General features: G+C 50.9%; 7 protein-coding genes and 1 non-coding gene across 8 annotated transcripts; 3 read left to right on the forward strand and 5 right to left on the reverse strand.

Annotated features, from left to right (window-relative positions):
- Positions 1–469: 469 nt before the first annotated feature.
- Positions 470–1,375, reverse strand: YALI1_E28150g (uncharacterized protein; the record flags this gene model as incomplete). The annotated part of the gene is made up of 1 exon (XM_504325.3): positions 470–1,375. One exon carries the CDS (start codon positions 1,373–1,375, stop codon positions 470–472), a length of 906 nt encoding a protein of 301 aa, XP_504325.1.
- A 656-nt stretch (positions 1,376–2,031) lies between these two features.
- On the forward strand, positions 2,032–2,655 carry YALI1_E28156g (uncharacterized protein; the record flags this gene model as incomplete). Its single annotated transcript, XM_002143047.1, has 2 exons — positions 2,032–2,096; positions 2,151–2,655. 2 exons carry the CDS (start codon positions 2,032–2,034, stop codon positions 2,653–2,655), a joined length of 570 nt encoding a protein of 189 aa, XP_002143083.1.
- A 733-nt stretch (positions 2,656–3,388) lies between these two features.
- On the forward strand, positions 3,389–5,128 carry YALI1_E28170g (uncharacterized protein; the record flags this gene model as incomplete). Its single annotated transcript, XM_504326.1, has 1 exon — positions 3,389–5,128. One exon carries the CDS (start codon positions 3,389–3,391, stop codon positions 5,126–5,128), a length of 1,740 nt encoding a protein of 579 aa, XP_504326.1.
- A 243-nt stretch (positions 5,129–5,371) lies between these two features.
- Positions 5,372–7,720, reverse strand: YALI1_E28213g (uncharacterized protein; the record flags this gene model as incomplete). Its single annotated transcript, XM_504327.1, has 1 exon — positions 5,372–7,720. One exon carries the CDS (start codon positions 7,718–7,720, stop codon positions 5,372–5,374), a length of 2,349 nt encoding a protein of 782 aa, XP_504327.1.
- A 301-nt stretch (positions 7,721–8,021) lies between these two features.
- YALI1_E28217r lies at positions 8,022–8,095 on the reverse strand. The gene has a single exon. It is a non-coding gene; the product is annotated as a tRNA-Met (tRNA).
- A 705-nt stretch (positions 8,096–8,800) lies between these two features.
- YALI1_E28224g (uncharacterized protein) lies at positions 8,801–9,361 on the forward strand (the record flags this gene model as incomplete). Its single annotated transcript, XM_066094353.2, has 2 exons — positions 8,801–8,847; positions 9,109–9,361. 2 exons carry the CDS (start codon positions 8,801–8,803, stop codon positions 9,359–9,361), a joined length of 300 nt encoding a protein of 99 aa, XP_065950425.2.
- Positions 9,362–12,056: 2,695 nt separating this feature from the next.
- Positions 12,057–12,461, reverse strand: YALI1_E28259g (uncharacterized protein; the record flags this gene model as incomplete). The annotated part of the gene is made up of 2 exons (XM_068283111.1): positions 12,057–12,346; positions 12,398–12,461. 2 exons carry the CDS (start codon positions 12,459–12,461, stop codon positions 12,057–12,059), a joined length of 354 nt encoding a protein of 117 aa, XP_068139212.1.
- Positions 12,462–14,631: 2,170 nt separating this feature from the next.
- YALI1_E28300g (uncharacterized protein) lies at positions 14,632–16,398 on the reverse strand (the record flags this gene model as incomplete). The annotated part of the gene is made up of 1 exon (XM_504328.3): positions 14,632–16,398. One exon carries the CDS (start codon positions 16,396–16,398, stop codon positions 14,632–14,634), a length of 1,767 nt encoding a protein of 588 aa, XP_504328.3.
- Between the last annotated feature and the right edge of the window lie 1,586 nt (positions 16,399–17,984).

Consider the following 17,984-nt stretch of genomic DNA (forward strand, 5'->3'; position numbering starts at 1 on the left):
AGCAATGTAAGATCACGTGAGAAGACACAACCGAAACAGCTGTCTCAGATTCTTCGCTCTTGACACTTGTATCTCTCTCATGGTGTCTGGAAGCCCGCAACCGAGACATATAGCATGGTCTTTTTTAGTTGACTTTTAGTTGAAAGAAGAAGTTGTGATGGGTTTCTGTCTGGTGCTCCAGTTGCTTTCGTAGAGAAAAAAGCGTATAAAACTGTAGAGCAGTGTCACACAGTCTCCGATATATACTATTGACATGATATTTCTGTTACAAACTCGCCCATTCGACACAGTTATGTGATTTCAAGCTGATACTTTACTTGAATGTTTAGTTGACAAGTGTGTCTGGCGTGGGTCCGAATACAACGACTACAGTGCTCTTTGAGATTTGCAGTGTCCACTCTCTCTACCCTCTCATGTCATAATCATTAAATATGTAAATGCAGTGTATCACGATTTTCTATCCTCACGGTCACGCCATGTCTCTCAGTTCCACCTCGCCCGAACGCAACAGTCGATGGCCCTCATCGCTGTCGTCTTCTTCTCCCATCACTTCCACGTCCACGGGCTTCACGTACTTCCTCTTGACCAGAGGACGACATCCCTTGTATTTCACCTGCTGGTAGAGCAGAACGAGATCCCAGAAAAAGCGGAACCAGCATGCCCAAAAGAGACCCGAGGGACGCACGGCCCGCACGACTTTGTTTCGGTTTCTCTCCTTGGTGGGCTTGGCCTTTTTGGCGCCCAGAACGTCGAGAATCCCGAAAAACGCGCCCGCCAGATCCAGCACAATGAGCAAAAACGACGAGCCCACACAGCTCTGCACCGTCCAGTTGCACGACACCTGCGGCACGTAACGGGCGTAGACGCTGAAGTCTCCGATGATTCCAAGCCAGTCCACCACGTCAATGAACTTGATACCCAGATAGCCGACTCCAGGAGGCGAGGGCACCTTTGCAAAGGGATGGGACTTGACCGCCATCAGCAGGAACACAAGCACGCCGAAAAAAAGACCCATAATCACCTTGCATTCCAGAGACCACGACTGCGCATTGGTCTGGGTGTGTCTGTATGAATACCACGCCTGCACAGCACACACGCCCCACACCAATGACTCGTTCAAGTCAATTAGGGCAATCACCCCGGACGCGCTGGGCATATCAAACGCTAACGGGTATCTCTGCACAAACTGCCGATGGACCAGATCGCTGTTGATGTATGTGAGGGTGAAGACGAAATGACACACCGCCCCCACGAACGCCCAGAGTCCGTAGTCGAGCGAAAAGCCAGCCACCGACGACCGTTTGTTGTTGAGAACGGCCTGCGGATACGGCGTAAGCAGCCGCAACGCCTGGTGCAAATATATCCATCCCGTCATAGCTGGGTCGATATGCCGTAATTATATATGAGATGAGGTATATATTGAGACCGCGTATGCATGCTTGGTGCAGTATGCATAAACCTTAATATGATACATTATATAGCGGGGTGAGTTGGATATTGAGGTTGGCTGATATTGAGGTTTTGTCGATTGGGGAAAGGAGATTGGCGAATTTGGTAGACAGAAGAGATATTGTGATACATGTTCACACACTCTGCGGTTCATCCAGTACTTTGTAAGCGTAATATAGATTCGACTGTAACTTGCCCATTATTCTCACAGGCGACTAAAGAATAAAAGAAATGGATTCCTCAGATACAGAGGATCATTTTGGTACCAGGAACGGGTGGTTTAGATGGCGTTCATGTGCTGTTATGTGTTACTTTGACTTGTTATGTTGATGTTCTACTTAGAGAGAGTGGGAGTGCGGCAAGTGCGTCGCGGCAAGGGGTGTGTTTCCCCTGTTTTTTTTTTCCCCCTCTTTTTTCTTCTTCTTTCTACTCATCGCTTTACCACCCTCCTTTGGCGCATCTAACACTCCAACCATAGTCCTTCGACTCAATCGCCCAATTTGATCTCTTCACTTGTCACCAACCTCTCCTGTGCAGTTGTCATGTGCTCCACCACAACTCCTCTTCCTGGCGACATGACAAATGGGGCTACTCACGATCATCAAGAAACAAAAGCTCAAGGATAAGGAGATCCGTGTGCTCATGCTGTGAGTGAGAGGAAGCGACGTGTCTGGGTGTGAGAGGGAACAGTACTAACACAGTGGTCTGGACAACTCGGGCAAGACGACGATAGTCAAGAAGATTCTCAACGAGGACGTGAACGAGGTGTCTCCGACGCTGGGCTTCAACATCCGCACGGTGACAAGGGGCCAGTACAAGCTCAACATCTGGGACATTGGCGGCCAAAAGACTCTGCGACCTTTCTGGAGAAACTACTTTGAGAAGACGGACTTCATGATCTGGGTGGTAGACGCCAGTGCCACCGACCGACTCCACGATTGCCGCAAAGAGCTGCAAGCGATTCTCAACGAGGACCGACTGGTTGGAGCCGGAGTGCTCATCTGGATCAACAAGCTGGATCTGGTGGACCCAGATCAGCGGGACAAGACCGTTGAACGCATCAGCGGCCATCTGGACCTCGACCAGATCCCCGAGGGCCACAACACCACCATAATGGGCTGCAGTGCGTACACGGGGTACAATTTGGACGCAGGCATGGATCTGGTGGTGAAAGAGGTGTCTGAACGGTTGTTTTTGTTTGATTAGGAACGAGGAGCGAGGAGCGAGGAGCGTCTACAGTCAAGACTGGACTAGGAGAAAGTCGAAAACGTCGAAAAGTTGCATCTAAACGACGAAAAGAGGGTCTTTAAGTCATCAGTGCACGGCAGAAGAACCAAAGTGCTTGAACTGGAGGAGAATGTGGGTTGAATGGAGTGTGTACTACCTACAGTACTTACAATACTTGGTAACTGAGTTGTATACCCAGCTGTCAGGAATATGAAACCAGGTGGTTTTCGAACCCGATAATTTTCATAGATGGATAGAATAGATCTCAAGTACTGAATTATTTGTACGAGTACTGACATTTTGTACTTGTTCTTCTACTCGTACTTACTCAGTTCTTTTTTATTCTTTTTTTATTTTTTATATATATTTTTTATATTAATTTTTACACTCACCTTTCCTTCTCTTTTAACTAATGGTTCTCTAGTTTAGTTGACTAATATTAGATCTTAGTTAAGTGGGTTTCGATACATACTGCCGTTCTCATGCTCGTTTTAAAAGTAGTTCCTTTTTCGTAAGACTGATGAAATTACTGAAGAAATGACAATACTCTCACCTTTGTGTTTGTGTCACTCTCTGTGGCCCCATTGTGAATATAAATGCCCCCTCGTGTCCCCCTCTGTCCCGCTGTGCACTCCCGTTTAACTTTGGCGGTTGCAACATGCGGAGCTAAGTACGATACTTCCAGGACACTGCCAGTTTGCACGACACGCAAATGTCCAAAGACGACTTTCTCGACGACAAGGCGCTGAACCAGCTGGAGGAGGAGGACGAGGAGGAGGACGACCAGCAGCATGAGAACGAGGACGATTTGTTTGAAGACGCGCTGGAAAACAACATGGAGATGGACGACACGGAGGATGTGGTGATGGGCGATGGAGACGAGGAGGCAGAAGACGAAGAGGTCGAGGAAGAGGAGGACGAGGAGGTGGTGACGAGGTCCAAGTCAAACGGCCACATGGCGGCGTCGACGTCGAACGGATCGCACATTGTCTTTGATGACAGTGGCTCCAGCGACATTCCCGAACATGTGCTCAAGTACACCGGCCGCAGAAACATTCCGCTCTGTACCAACACAGACTCGTGCGAGGGCTACGACATTGTGCCATACGTGGCGGCGATCCACAGCTGTCCCGTGCATGCGATAGATCTGTCGTGGGAGCTAAAGTGGATGTTTACCGGTGGCCAGGACGGCTTTGTGCGCAAGTACGATTTTTTTGCGTCCGTCAACGGCAAGCTGCCCCTGACGGTAGCCCAACGGCATCCGTTTGTGGACTGTGTGACCAAGGCTGGCGTTCTGACGTCGTACTGGGAAAACGAACAGCCCGTTTATGAAACAGACATCAAGCCTAAGGATGGGCTCTACGAGCCCAAGCTGTCGTGCGTGTACTCGCTGGCGGCGCATTCGCGGTGTCTGTGGCTGCTTTCGGGTTTGCAGAGTGGAGGAATCACGCTGATGAGCGTACGACACAACGAGGGCCAGATCCAGGCGTACCTCGAGAAACATACGTCTACGGTATCGGTGCTGGTTCTCAACCAGTGGGAGAACAGACTCTTGTCTGGATCGTGGGACAAGACCGTCAACGAGTGGGATTTGGACACGGGCAATGTGGTTCGGACGTTTGACGGCATTTCTGGCCAGGTCAGCACCGTGCAGTATCAGCCAGTCGGAGGCGCAATAGTGTCTCGAAATCTGGGTCTAGAGGGGCTGGATAGTGACAGAACGGCCCGGGGCAAAGAGATTCTCGAGGGAGACGAGGAGGAAGACGACGACAAAAGCATGGGGTCGTTGTTCGGGTCGGACGAGGAGGAGGAGGGCGAGTCCGAGGTGAAAAAGGAGGAGGTGGACGTGGCAGCAGATAAGGAGGCCAGCGAAAGTGTCAAGCCAGGTGATGGTGATGGCAGCGAAGAGCCGACCCGCAACACTACCTCGGAGTCCATATTTCTCACGTCGGCCATTGATGGAACAGTAGACATTTGGGATAGACGGCAGCAGCAGCGAATCACACGAATTGCGGTGCCTCAAGGCACCCCGCCGTGGTGTATGAGTGCATGCTGGTCGACCGACGGAGACCGCATCTACGTTGGTCGACGAAACAGCACGGTGGAGGAGTTTTCGCTGCGAGGCAATGTGCACGAGCCATCTAAGGTGTTCAAGTTCCCGTCCGTGTCAGGTGCCGTGAGCACCGTGGCTGCCATGCCCAATAACCGACACGTGTTGTGCGGCTCTCACGACAATGTTCGGCTGTACGACGTGCAGAGCTCCAAGCAGCAGGCTGTGCCGTTCTGGATTGTGCCGGGACATCAGGGCGGTATTCTGTCGTCCATCAAGGTCGATCCTAGTTGTCGATACATGGTCACCTCCAGTGGAGACCGAGGCTGGAGTGGAACCACCAGTACAGATGTTGCCTTGGTGTACGAGATTGATCCCATTGTCGGCACCAAGAATCTGTGAGGTGGGTGGAGACTGGGTTGGATAGATGGAGACTGGGTTGGATTGCCCATGACTGATCCTTCAAAAGCCCTTTGTAACAGTATTAATGTATTATATGAATGGTCTTGCACGACCATACGGGTACACACCACACGGGCCTAACCCGAGAAGTACACATCTTGGTAATAATCATAATGTATTGTCGTCATACTATTCCTTTTTCCTCCTTCCTATCACATGCATATATACAGAAAAATGTCGGTGCTATCTGGCCGAGCGGATCGGTTGGTTGTCCGTCTCCGTCTCCGTCTCCGGGTCCCGGTCCAGTCCGACGTGGGATGCGATTTCGTCGTTGGATTCCGTCTGTAGCAGCTCGAGCTCTGCTGTGTCGTCTTTGGCGTATCCGGCGGCCTTGGCCTCCTTTTTGGCCTCCTGGGCGTCGAGGAACTTGTCCACGGCGACGCGCAGCTTTTGGGGCACATTCCAGCCATGCTCGTCGGCTATCGGCAGCAGTAGCGCCACGTGCTCCAGGTACGAGTAGACGTCGTTGTTGTCGACGGCAATGTTCCAGAAGACGCGGGCCTTTTCCAGCCGTCCGGCGCGAATGTGGGCGTCCAGAGGGATGAAAACCACCTTGTTGGTGGGCGTGTTGATGGTCATGGCCAGTCGGAGTGCCTCTTCGGCCAGATCGAACCGCCCGCTGTAACACGACGCCGTCACCAGCGTGTTGAACACCTCGGGGGCAAACATGTTCACCTTGGCCACGTCGACAAAGTCTCTGACAAGCCACAGACATTGCGAAATGTCGCCGGTGCAGCGCAGAACCGACGAGACGAAGGAAGACATGAGCGCAAACCCCATGTCGCTGAGCAGCCACTTCCACCGCGCCGGCATCCGGTCTCCCTTACTCAGCTGAACCGCTACATGGTCTCGGTACTTTTCGTACAGATCGCGCACCAGCTCCACCTGGTCGGCCTGGTCCAGTATTGCGCGGTAAAGGATATGCAACGAGGCCACGTCGGACTTGTAGACGCGGAACCCGGCCTTTCGGGGCTCCAGTTGCGGCAGCTCGCCCAGCGCAACGTCCAGCGGAATGGAGTTGTGGGCGCTGCCCCGCAGAACAAAGGCAAAGATGCCCAGCTCCATGAGCGAATGCGGCGTGTACAGCTGACAGTAGACCGCCAGCGTCTCCTTGAGGTCCTTGCTCTTGGCCACCGCCTCAAAGTAGTCTGTGGCAATCTCGGTGGGGATGTAGCTTTGGGCCGCCACGTCCATGGTGTGGGTGATGGCCTCCTCGTAGTAGCCACGCTCCTTGTAGCCGTGGATCAACAGCCCGTAGCATTGCAGGTCCGGAGCACAGCCCTTTTCCTTCATTGTTTGGAACACGGACACTCCGTCTCGCATGCCTTCAAACTTGACTGCGCGGTAGAGCAGCATGCGGAAGGCGCCCATGCGCGTTTTCTCATCCAGCAACCGGTCGGCAAACTTGGACGAGTTCATGACCTCGATGGACGCCTCGGCATCGCCTCGGTTGCACATTAGATACATGAGCGAGAAGATGCTTTCGTCCTGGTACCACCAGCGTTGCGATTGCTGCAGATGGTAGTCGACGAGGTCCTGGCGTGCCGAGGGCGACACCTTTGACACTTGTAGAGCGAGTTTGGAGAAGGTTCGGCCGTCGCAGGGGTACTGTCTGTCTCTGAGGATCTGCAGAAACACATGGAGCCAGTTTGGAGGCAGTTGGTTTTCGATCCGGCTCGAAAACGGCACGTTTGGAGGCAGACCCGTCTCGTGGTTGTATTTGGAAAAGAGCGAGCACAGGTGCGCCAGCTCCTGGTCCGAGGGCTTGGGCGACGGACACACGTGGTGCGAGGCGTAGCGGAAAAATCGGTCCAGGTTCAGCTGGTAGCCCCATGCGTTGCCAATCGGCAGGTCGTAGACGTACTGGGTCTGGGCGAAAATGCTGTAGAGATCAATCACCAGTTGCGGGTGCGCCTTTGTGTTTCTGAGCGAGCTCACGATGTAGCCCATGAGTGCTGGGGCCAGGGTAGTCTTGCCCAGAATCCGCCAGATCCGCCGCGTCATGAGATACTTGCAGTCCTGGGGAGGCGCCCCAAGCATGTCGCCGTTCATGTCCACGTGCAATGCGCTTTCGATGGCTCCAAACGCCTGGCCCAGCAGCGCGTGATCTGCATTGAGCGAGTCTTCCGTCTGGGGAGCACAGTCCACATACTTGATGGGCATGGCCTTGCGGGCAGCCAAACGCACGCCCAGCGCCATGAGATTCACCATTTTGCGCCGCTGCTGGCCCGCAGAAAGCCCCTCCTGGTTCATAGCGGCACTTTTCAGCCGGTTCACCGTCTCTCGTCCATACCGCACATCGTTGCCAGCCTTGCGAGTCCGCCCTCCATCCAAAAACGACCACTGGCCCTTATACGCCACAAACCGCTTGTGGTCATCCTGCCACAGACTGCTCGGACAGTCGAGATGGTCGTAGAGGCTCAGGGAGCTCCGGGTGTCACCTCCGCTCCATAACGGATCGTCGTCAGGCAGCGGAGGCTTGTACCCCAGCTTCGGAAGGTACGTTGCCCTTCCTTTCTTCACCCTAAGCATGGTCCGTAAAAAGCTCGTGCGAATTCTCCAGCCGTAGGCAAACCGCAGCTGTCGAGGTAGGTTGTCTTTTCCAGCAGATCTCAGCCGGGCCTGAATGATCCCACATATCGCACCAAAGTTTTCACCTCCATTGGGAATCCCTAACCCTGGAGGTATTCTCGGGGGAAAGCGGGGGCCGAAATGAGGGCTATATTGTGGGGGGCCGAGAAGGGGAAAAATACAGTCATTTTTACCACCTACGATTGTGTCGACTCTGAGCAAAAAAATCACGCTTGTTGTTTCTGGGGCGGAAAAAATAATCTGCCCGGTACCAGGGTCGAACTGGTGATCTTCAGATTATGAGACTAACGCTCTAACCAACTGAGCCAACCAGGCGGGATTACAAGTTTAAAGCGGCGTTGGGAGTATAAATCGGGGAAAATGTGATCCAAAACCCGCGACGATTTGGTCAATAACGGGGTGCCATTGGGGGGTAAATGGATATTACGGGGAAGATAAGTGAGCGTAAGATTCATATGAATCAAAATTCTGAACCGTAGAGTGATTTCCGGTGAAGTTGGATTGATTGTCGCACAGGGAGAGGAGCAACGAGGATTAACACAATGTTTGTGTGAAAAAAATGAATGTGCTCAGGTCACGTGGTTATAAAGCGGACGTCACGTGACTATAACGCCCCATTACTACGTGGGTCGATTCTATCTAGAGTCATCAGCCTCATTGATTGTCTTTCTTGAGATTTTCCTATTCCAGATACCGTACAAGTGCCTATTAAAAAGTGCCTGTTGAAAAGTACAAGTACCTGTTTTGTGCATGAGTTATGAAAGACCTGTTTGAGCCTCATGGAATGATGAGAGGCTCATTTGAGTGTTAAATCTCATATTCTTGCGGACTGGAAGTTCCCAAGAACGACGCCAATGAACTTGTACTACCCAAAGGACGTTTCATGGGACGTAATGTGACACAATTTCTTGAAGAAAACCCACCAGAAAGTCCACTAGTTGATTTAGTTGTTTCTCCAGCAAGAAATTGGGGCAATTAGTCGGAATATCTGTCGGCGAAACGCTCTACTTGCGAGATACAATGTCAATTGCCCTGGTCCTCTACAGGGTGCCCGTTTCTACCTCATGGTGAGATATTACCCGATGTGGATACCATTGGGAGACAATGGTGAATCAAAAAGTGCCTGTTTGGGAAACTTCGGGGTCCTCAAACCAATTGAATGACCTGATGAAGCGGTCGCAGAGCCCCATGAACCTCTCAAGTCCGGGATGAGGTTCAGACCCGAGTCTCATTCGGGGTATAAGTAGTTCAGGGGAAGTGCCGAATCATCATCAGTCCAGCAGCAGATTCAGCAGCAGATTTATCAACTCACCATTACCAACTAACAGTTACCAATTCACCATGAAACTCTCTACCATCACCGTCTCTCTCCTTGCCTGTCTGGCAGCGGCTGCTCCTGTCGACTCCCTCAACAAACGAGACAATGAACAAGTGTGCACCGGCGATCGGGAACCCTGGGGATGCACCGAGGTCAACGGGGTTCCAGGCATTTGGCAGTCCTACGGCTCCGGCGACAACATTCGCTGGTACAACATTTACAAGCCCTGGCTTCCTTATGGCGTCCGATGGGCCAACCTGTGAATCTTTTGACCACTAGATATGTTGAACAATTCCATGAGTAAAGTATGAGAACAGTACATACTATAATTTTACTCAGCCCTCGTAGATATGGTGTGCTAGCTGGATACGAGTAGTTGAGAAGAGTAAGTGATCTTTTCGTACCAGGGGTGCAGAATTACTGGATAGACGTGAAGACTGGTCTGACAAGAACTTGTATCATGGCCACCAGAGACGGGTAATGCGCGACAGTAAAGTAAAAGCGTAGTTCATCTCGTTTGTAGAAGATATATGTGCATTCATCAGATCCTCTGGCGGCGGTGATGAGCTTCACCTGATTGACCACGGGGACCATATGGGCCGAAGGGTTGGGATCCAATGGACTTGATCTTGCTAGACTTCAGGAGAATCGCGTACGACCCGTCTCTTGCAAAGGGGTTGATCCGATTCCAATTCTCCTCTACAACCAGGTCTCAGGGAATAATGAAACACAGTTGGAGATGTAGGATAGAGCAGGAACTGTGGATATGTAGGCAGTGTGGAATGAAACACACAACGGAAAGTGGCTCCCAGTTAAGTACCATCTGCTTCCAGGTCTACCAGTCCCCAGGACAATCTCCAAATATTGTAGACGATTGTCTCGCAGACGGTAAATGGGAGCTGCTGCTGGCCAGTGGATGAGTGCATGTTCACGTAGTCGAGTGCTCGAAGGACAGATCCAGCTCTCGGTCGCGGTGTATGAAAAAGATCTTAGTTATGACAGAAGTGTCTTCATTGACACCTTTTCCATGTCTGCTTAGTGCCCAGCCCAATCACGTCCTCGATTCCGGCAATGTACGAGCACCAGCAGTCGCTCAACAGCTGTCAGACCAAGCCTGGATCGTAGCCTCTCCGATCACCCACTTCTGTCGAATTAGCGTGCTCCACCCGATATTACTGTAATATCCTCGGCAATGCCCTCGATGGTATCGTCGGTGGATACGTCTTGGCAGACTATCCAGAACTGGAATGCCGTTTTGGTTAGTCCAGACCCGCCAAGGAGCTATCTCGAACTATGGCATTTATCATAACCTGGGTTTATAGTCCGAAAGCACAGAATTGAGAGGTACTGATAAATGCCCAGTTGCGACAACATCGGCGTCGAAAAGGCGACAACGAGCTCCAGATGATGGGGACCATGAATAACCCAGATGGAAAAGAGACCGTGAACATCTCACCAGCATCAAACCTCCGAAGCGAGTCTCGTAGATGGATTCAACCACTCCTCTCATACATCAACACAAGGAATGATAACGATATGACGCTAATTTCAGTGAGAATGTTTCTTTCTCTGCGCAACAACGCCAAGATCGGTGTTTGGCCCAAGGTCGGTGTTTGATCGGATTTTTTTTCTCTCACACGACTAGGTCTCGTGCGCGACAATAAAATTCAGCTGTCAACGTCAACGTCAACGTCAACAAGGTCACGCTACTGCAATGCACTCGTCAACCAGCAGCTCGCCTTGGCATAGTGTGATGTCGCAGGGAGAGGGGATAGTAGCCCGGTCCGTCTGTGATAGTTTGCCCAGTCCGTGTTCTGACTTAGCCACACGAACCCAGTAGCTGTGCTACCATGACTAGCGGTTGGCGTGTGGATGGCAAGACAGCAGGGCCAGCACCATGTCGATTGTGAAGGGTCAGTCTCAGAGTATGAGGTATGTCGTCGACACATATTATGACATGGTTTGAGATGGTGTACCAATCAAGTACGAGTACCAGAATTGATGCAGTACTTGTGCAGTACACCACAGATAGTCGCCCAATGCCGCCCTCAACGTAGATCCACTATCAACGACAATGAGACAAAGACCCGAGACCAAGTCCAAAGGGTGAAGTGGATCTGTGCGTGGCTGTCAGTTCTTTGGGGGTGTTTGGGGTGTCTTTTAACTGTCTTGATTGTCTTTTGGTTGTCTTTTGGTTGTCTTTTGATCGTCTTTTGATCGTCGTCTATCTTACGAGTGCTATACTTTCTCGGTTGGCTCTGACCAAGAGACAGAGGTTCCAACCGCGAGGTTTGTCTGTGTAGCACATGAACGTTTGCGGTTGTCGCGGTGGTTGCCCAAATATCGTCTGATTACGTGAGCACCGTGAACACCTCGCAGTCTGGTGGACTCAGCTGAATACGGATGTCTCAGACAGACCAATTAGATGATGACGTTGTCCATCAGTCAGAGCACAACGTCAGCGCAACGTCAGCTCAATTAATCACTGCGAGCCCAACCCCGCAGGAACGTCAGTCGACCTGTGCATTGATTCGGTGTCAGATGGCTTTATCGCCGCTTTAGTGAGATGCGACAAGGGGGGGGGTTGGAGTGGAGTCTGTGAGGGAGTCGGCAGTGCCTTAGTTGGTCTCTTCTGTGTCTGTGTCCGTCAGCCCTGTTAATGTCTCTCCGGGTCTCCCTTCCACAGCTTCACCACTCACAATCCCACTCACCACTCAACCACTCACCACTCACCACTCACCACTCACCACTCACCACTCACCACTCACCACATTAAACACACAATTAAACACCACAATAAAGCCCAGACGGCTCCGATAGTTTGGAGCTAGTGGAGAGTTCGAACAGAGGCAGAGTTAGAGCTCACGACAGAGTTAGAGCTCGTGGCAGAGTTCGAGTATTGATACAAGTTTGGTTCAGATACGCTGACAAGCTCGGAGACTAGCGGCCCCCTCGCCTTTAGAGCCGCAAATAAACGACCAGCTTAAGTCCTATTTTGCCAAAGTTAGCCCGAGTTGGAATGCCGAGGGAGGTTGGTGGAGAGTTGGCGGAGAGTTGGCGGAGAGTTGGCGGAGAGTTGGTGGAAACTTGGCGGAGATTTGGTTTGAGAATTGCGTGGTTTGGAGCTTGAATGCGCGGTTTGAATAAGTGGTTGCGCGGTTTGAGGCATTTCGGATTTGCGACTTGCCGGTGTTCTCCACTGCTATCGAAACTTGACTGTCCACTTATGGCCTCAGGTAAGCTGCCTGCTCATGTCGCACTGCAGAGCTCATCACAGGCATCATCCCTGTGATAGAGACCTCGGCCAGCTCCTTGACCGTTGATATCGCTGAAATCTGTTCTCGGACAAACCGGGTCGAGCATCGTCTCCGTGGTATCTGGATAGCACGATACTACAAGTACGAACTACAAGTACGAACTCGTACTTGTAGCTACAGTGCAATACATACAGTACTCACAATCTGATCCATGACAGCGCAAGTCACACGGCCGAGACACGTGATAAAATTCCATGACACTCTACTGGTGGGTCGATCTGAGTCCATGGTGACCCGTTTACATCAGCAACACCTTTGTTGCATGTCTCAACTACAAAGTCGGCAGCCAGCCCAGACCGTGGTTTGAGAGTCTGGAAACCTGGTCATTGACTACATGCAAAGCCACCCCGTTCTCGTCGCACTGGAGGGGTGATAAGTTGTGCAATCATTGGAGTCTTCGGGGAACCGATAACATGTCTTGTCGGGGTATAGATGGACAAAGAGTCGTATATACTACTCCAGGAGGGTGGGAATATGTTTGTATAGCTGTTTGAACCGGAATGGGACTCAACTTGTGGACGGTTGGAGTTTGGCAGACCAACAAGTGCGTCTGTGGGTCTCCAACTACAGTACATACTGTTCGACCTTGCTCAGAAGTCAGTCGATTGAACAATGTCAACCCTTTCGACAGCTTGTTAGATTTCCCCACCTGGTCACCAATCCACTAGACCGACGCTAGCACGAGAGGAGGACAAGGACAGAAGAACAGACAAGGACAAAAGGGCTGGTTTGTCGTTGATTTGATAGGACGGACCAAGCCGGCAAATTGACGTTGTTGTTGTTGTTGTTGTTGTAACCCCAATTTGTCCACATCGTCCATTCATAACCCCACCAAATCCTCCTGATTGGTACCAAGACGATCACGTTGATCTCCCGAATACACTGGTACCGTTCATTTGGCAGTATCTCCTCTCATGGGGTTATTGAGGGCTACGATTCCATAACCACAAGTCCGCAACACCACAAGTACACAACACCCTTAGTATTGCCGCATCTACGGCATCTCATCGACTAGTGCCATTGCAACGTTGCGCCGTGTGACGTTGTACTTGCTCCAGGACCTCCAAAGGGGCATCTGCTCCAGGTCTCGGTCAACTGGGCGACATGGAAGCAAAGCAACGAAACAAGGAGTGGGAACAAGGATCCCGAACAAGGGCGGAAAAGGGCGGAAAAGTGGACTTTTCAGATGGCTCATGGTGTGTGATTGTTGTATGGTATCAGTTTTGTATCAGTATTGTAGTAGAGTGTGGGTCAAGTGGGTCAGTGGGTCAAGTGGATCAAGTGAGATCTCCACAAAGTAAACCATTGGAATCAACTCGTTTCAAGAGTTCCATTGACATAATGAAAATGCCCACTTTCTCCACCAATATTGTTTCACAAGGGAGTCATTTCTGATGTATGCCGAATGATACGAATGGCATATCGGGATGAGGAGCTCTTGGATTTGCCATAAAGCCAGGAGCTGATGTATGGAGTGTTTAACGGCGACAAAATCAATGAAAGATGTCCTCGCAAACAGTTGATACTGTTGGTTACCTGGCCAATTCCTCACAGTCATGAGAGAACCAGCTTGGTCGTCAGAAGTGTGTGTGCTACTATCGGAACGTGTCCCTCGAAGTGAGTTGTAAGTCGTTACATTGACTGTATTGAATCAATCATACTTATGATCTCCATTCAACAGATACTGCCCTCACCAACACCGAGGTTGACAATGCGCTAATGGTAGGTCTTCCAGGACATTGAGGCCGCATGGGAATGAGGATGAGTACGACCGATCCTGAAGATTCTGAGATGTATGTATTAATGCACTGGATTTATGTTGCAATTGTGCTACTTGTACAAGCAGTGTCATTCAGAGATGTCTGGAGATATTTTGTTCCCTGTTTCGTAAAGTATTATATGTTTTGGCAAAAAGTTGTTGAAAAGTTACCGCCATAGGTTTCTGATTTTTGGGATTAATGTTCTATATATATATAAAAGACACCAAGTCTCATGTTGTTCCTCCAACCTGTCAATGCTCACGTCATAATTCTGCGTCAATCTGGCAATTTCACCTCAATGGGCATCCACGTGGACTTACTATACTCCCGAGTCTTAGTCCTCAGTGGTGCTCCTACGCCATTAGGGCAGCTACATCATCCTCGAGAGTTATCTCGATTCTGGCATCTTAAACAACAAATATATTAACTGATTTTCTACTAAAACTCGGTAAGTACCTAAGACAATTGGTAAACCTCACCAAGCTTGGGGGCGTTGGAAATGATACCCATGAGGATTCCGGCAATGAGACCAGCAAAAGGGACGGTGAAAATCCATCCAAAGTAACACCAGGCAACCATTCGCCAGTTGACGGCCTTGATGGTTCCGTTACACAGACCGACGGCGACAATGGCACCGACAATGCACTGGGTGGTGGAGATGGGCAGGTTGAGACGGGTGGCCATGATGGTGGTGACGGCGGCGCCAAACTCCATGGAGAAACCTCGAGAGGGGGACTGCATGGTCATCTTGTTACCAAGGTTGGACATGAGGTTGTATCCGTAAGTCCACAGACCAATGACAAGGGCGCAAGAAGCGTAGACCAGGATCCACACGGGCACATCGGCCTTCTTTCCGGTCTGGTTGGTGGACCAGATCTGGTAGATGGTGGTCAGGGGACCGACAGCGTTGGAGATATCGTTAGAACCGTGGGCAAAAGAGGCAGTGCAAGCGGTGACACACTGGAGGAAGGAGTACAGAGCCTCGACCTTGTTGTCGTACTTCTTGGCCTTGGAGAACATCTTTCGGAGATCGCCGGACAGAGCGTGGCCGGAGGTCTTCTGGGCGGCAATGACATCGACGGTCCAGCCGTGCGAAATGGCCTTCCAGAAGAGCTTGGGCCAGTTCTTGGGGTTTCGGGCCAGGACCTTCCAGGACTTGTCGACGGACTCGAGGGCGGCAGCTCGGGAGGCGTTGGTTCGCTCGTCCTCCTCGGACTCGACAGACTCGATACCGTTGTGCTTCTCGGGGTTGGAGGAGACCACCAGAATCTGCTGCTCCTCGTCCTCGGTGAGGTCATCGCCCTCGTAGCCGTTGAGATGGCCGTAGTACTCCAGGTACTCCTCCTTGGTTCGGACAAACTTGTAGTAGTCGACCACATAGTCGTGTCGGTTCATTCCCTCGGGCATGGGGGGCACCTCTCCTCGGTAGTAGAGCATGGGACCGTAGAAGATGTCCCAGGCTCGCAGGGTGTGGTCCTCCTTGACGAGCTTTCGGTAGAAGAAGGGCTGGAGGAAGATTCCGTAGAGCAGGGCGGCGACGGCTCCGACACCGATGATGGAGCCGACGGTGGCACCGGTGGACAGCTTGTCGAGCTTCAGGTTGGGGGCTCCCTTCCACACAATCAGCATGGTGAGCACGCCAAAGGTGATGCCGACGTAGATGTAGCCCATCCACAGGGCATTTCGCAGGGCGTTCTTTCGCTCCAGAACAACGTACTTGGTAACGAGGTAGATGAGGGCAGCAAAGCCTCCGGCAATGGCGGGGGCAATGAACCACGAGGCGACAATCTTGGAGAATCCCTCCCAGCCCCAGTGGACTCCTCCACCTCCGTTGGTGGCGATGGCGGCTCCGATGACGGCGCCGACGATGGAGTGTGTGGTGGAAACGGGGATACCGAGCCGGGTAGCGATGGTGAGCCAGACAGAGGAGCCGACAAGAGCGCACATCATGAGCAGCATGAGGCCGGCGGGGGTCTCAGTGAAGGGGTCAACGTCAATGATCTTGTTTCGAATGGTATCGGTGACTCGGGCACCGGCCAGAACGGCACCGAGGAACTCGCAGATAGCGGCGAGAATCATGGCCTGCCAGTACTTGAGGGCTCGCGAAGAGACCGAGGTGGCAAAGGAGTTGGCGACATCGTTGGCTCCAATGTTCCACGCGTCCAGGAACGCGAAGATCATCGCCAGCGCGAAGATGTAGTCGAATTGGTGAAGAGCGGCCATTGTAGAGGAGTTTGTGGTGGTCGAATTCGATGGAGACAAAATCCTCAGGATGGCCTCACGATTATATATTCTTTTCGGGGTTTGATGTCGGTTAATATTTAGAGTTGTATTTTAACGTTAGCATTAGTCTAAGTTACGGTTAGTCTTCGAGGTTAATACAAGATTTAGACTGATAGATGACCTTTTTTAGGGTTATCGAAAAGTATGGACGAAAATGGCGGTAGAAAAATGGGGATTTGGAGGGGATTTTTTTCGAGGGGATAATTGGGCTGTGACCGATCAGGGCTACATTTTCGTATTTTTTTGTTTTTTCCCCCCAACTTTTCACGTTTAAAATAAACTTTGTCCATTTCCCCCCACAACGTGCGGACTTTCAGCCGTCTCATTGGCCCAAATAAAGTTGGTTAGTTTAGGTGTCAGATTTATTTTATTTGATGTTTTCATTAGTCAGGATGACGTTGGCTCAGGGAGAAAGACTCCCGATCTTTGTCTGGGATTAGCCTGATTTTTATTCATCGAAAGATCCACGTTTTTTTTATTTTCCATTTATTTTTCAATTTTTATATATTTCCCAATTTGTTCCAATTTTTTTATTCCCCTACCCCACGTGGACCACGCACCATACACCACCAAAGTATGATAATTTAAAGTTCAGATCTTATTTACAAATGTCACCGATATTGCATGGGGTCAATGTCGCCTATGGGAGAAGAGATTTTGTCGATTTGGCGGGAGCATGCGGGCCCGAGGGAGTTTTTCGTTTGATTTTGTTGTTCTTCATTGATCTGGTGGTTCATTCTGATTTACTGGTTCGATGTGGATTGAAATATCGGCCATATTGGTCGAGTAGTGACCAGTTTGGATGGCTGCAATTTGGTCTTTTTTTTAGCCAAAAATTGACTTGAAAATTGACCACTGGACAAAGCCGTTCGCTCGCCTTTTGGTTCGCTTCTTCGCTTCTATTTTTCATTTTTCATTTTTCATTTTTCACAAATTCACTTTTTATTTTATTTTCACTCTTTAGTGTTCAGTCTCAGTCCACAACTGTCGCTGTGGGAAAGATGGCGGGATGAGAGCGGCAGAAGGAGAATCTGCGGGCTTGGAGCGACATTTTGGTCCAGTTTTTACGACAATTGAACGAGATCTGGGCGATCTGGACGTTTCCAAACAGGTAGCCATGACGACTTCCCCGTACTCTGGGACTCACTTCTTGCCCATTCGGACTCACCCTTCCGCGACTCTCACTAGCAGCGGATCTTCGAGCTTGGCAGCTGGCTCTACCAACCGCGCTGCACCGAACACTATGTCTATCGTTTGTCCCGGTGGTGCCATTATCGCACTAGCACGCCGCCTCTGACTAATCCTGGATGGGGCAGAAATACCCGAACTTAAGGGCTGGGGCCGTTGGAAGCCTGCAGTTGCACTCTAGTGGGACTGATGCATCAGCAGCAAACAGATGGCCGCTTCTCGACGTATTATTGGCAGAATTTGGGGCTTCTGAACAGAGTGAACACCAAAACACCAAAACATCATATAATACATGTTCGGGACCTGATGGACACCAGGGAACTTGTGAAGATGAAATG

This window comes from Yarrowia lipolytica, chromosome 1E (genome assembly GCF_001761485.1).
Source record: "Yarrowia lipolytica chromosome 1E, complete sequence".
Classification (NCBI taxonomy): Eukaryota; Fungi; Ascomycota; class Dipodascomycetes; order Dipodascales; genus Yarrowia; species Yarrowia lipolytica.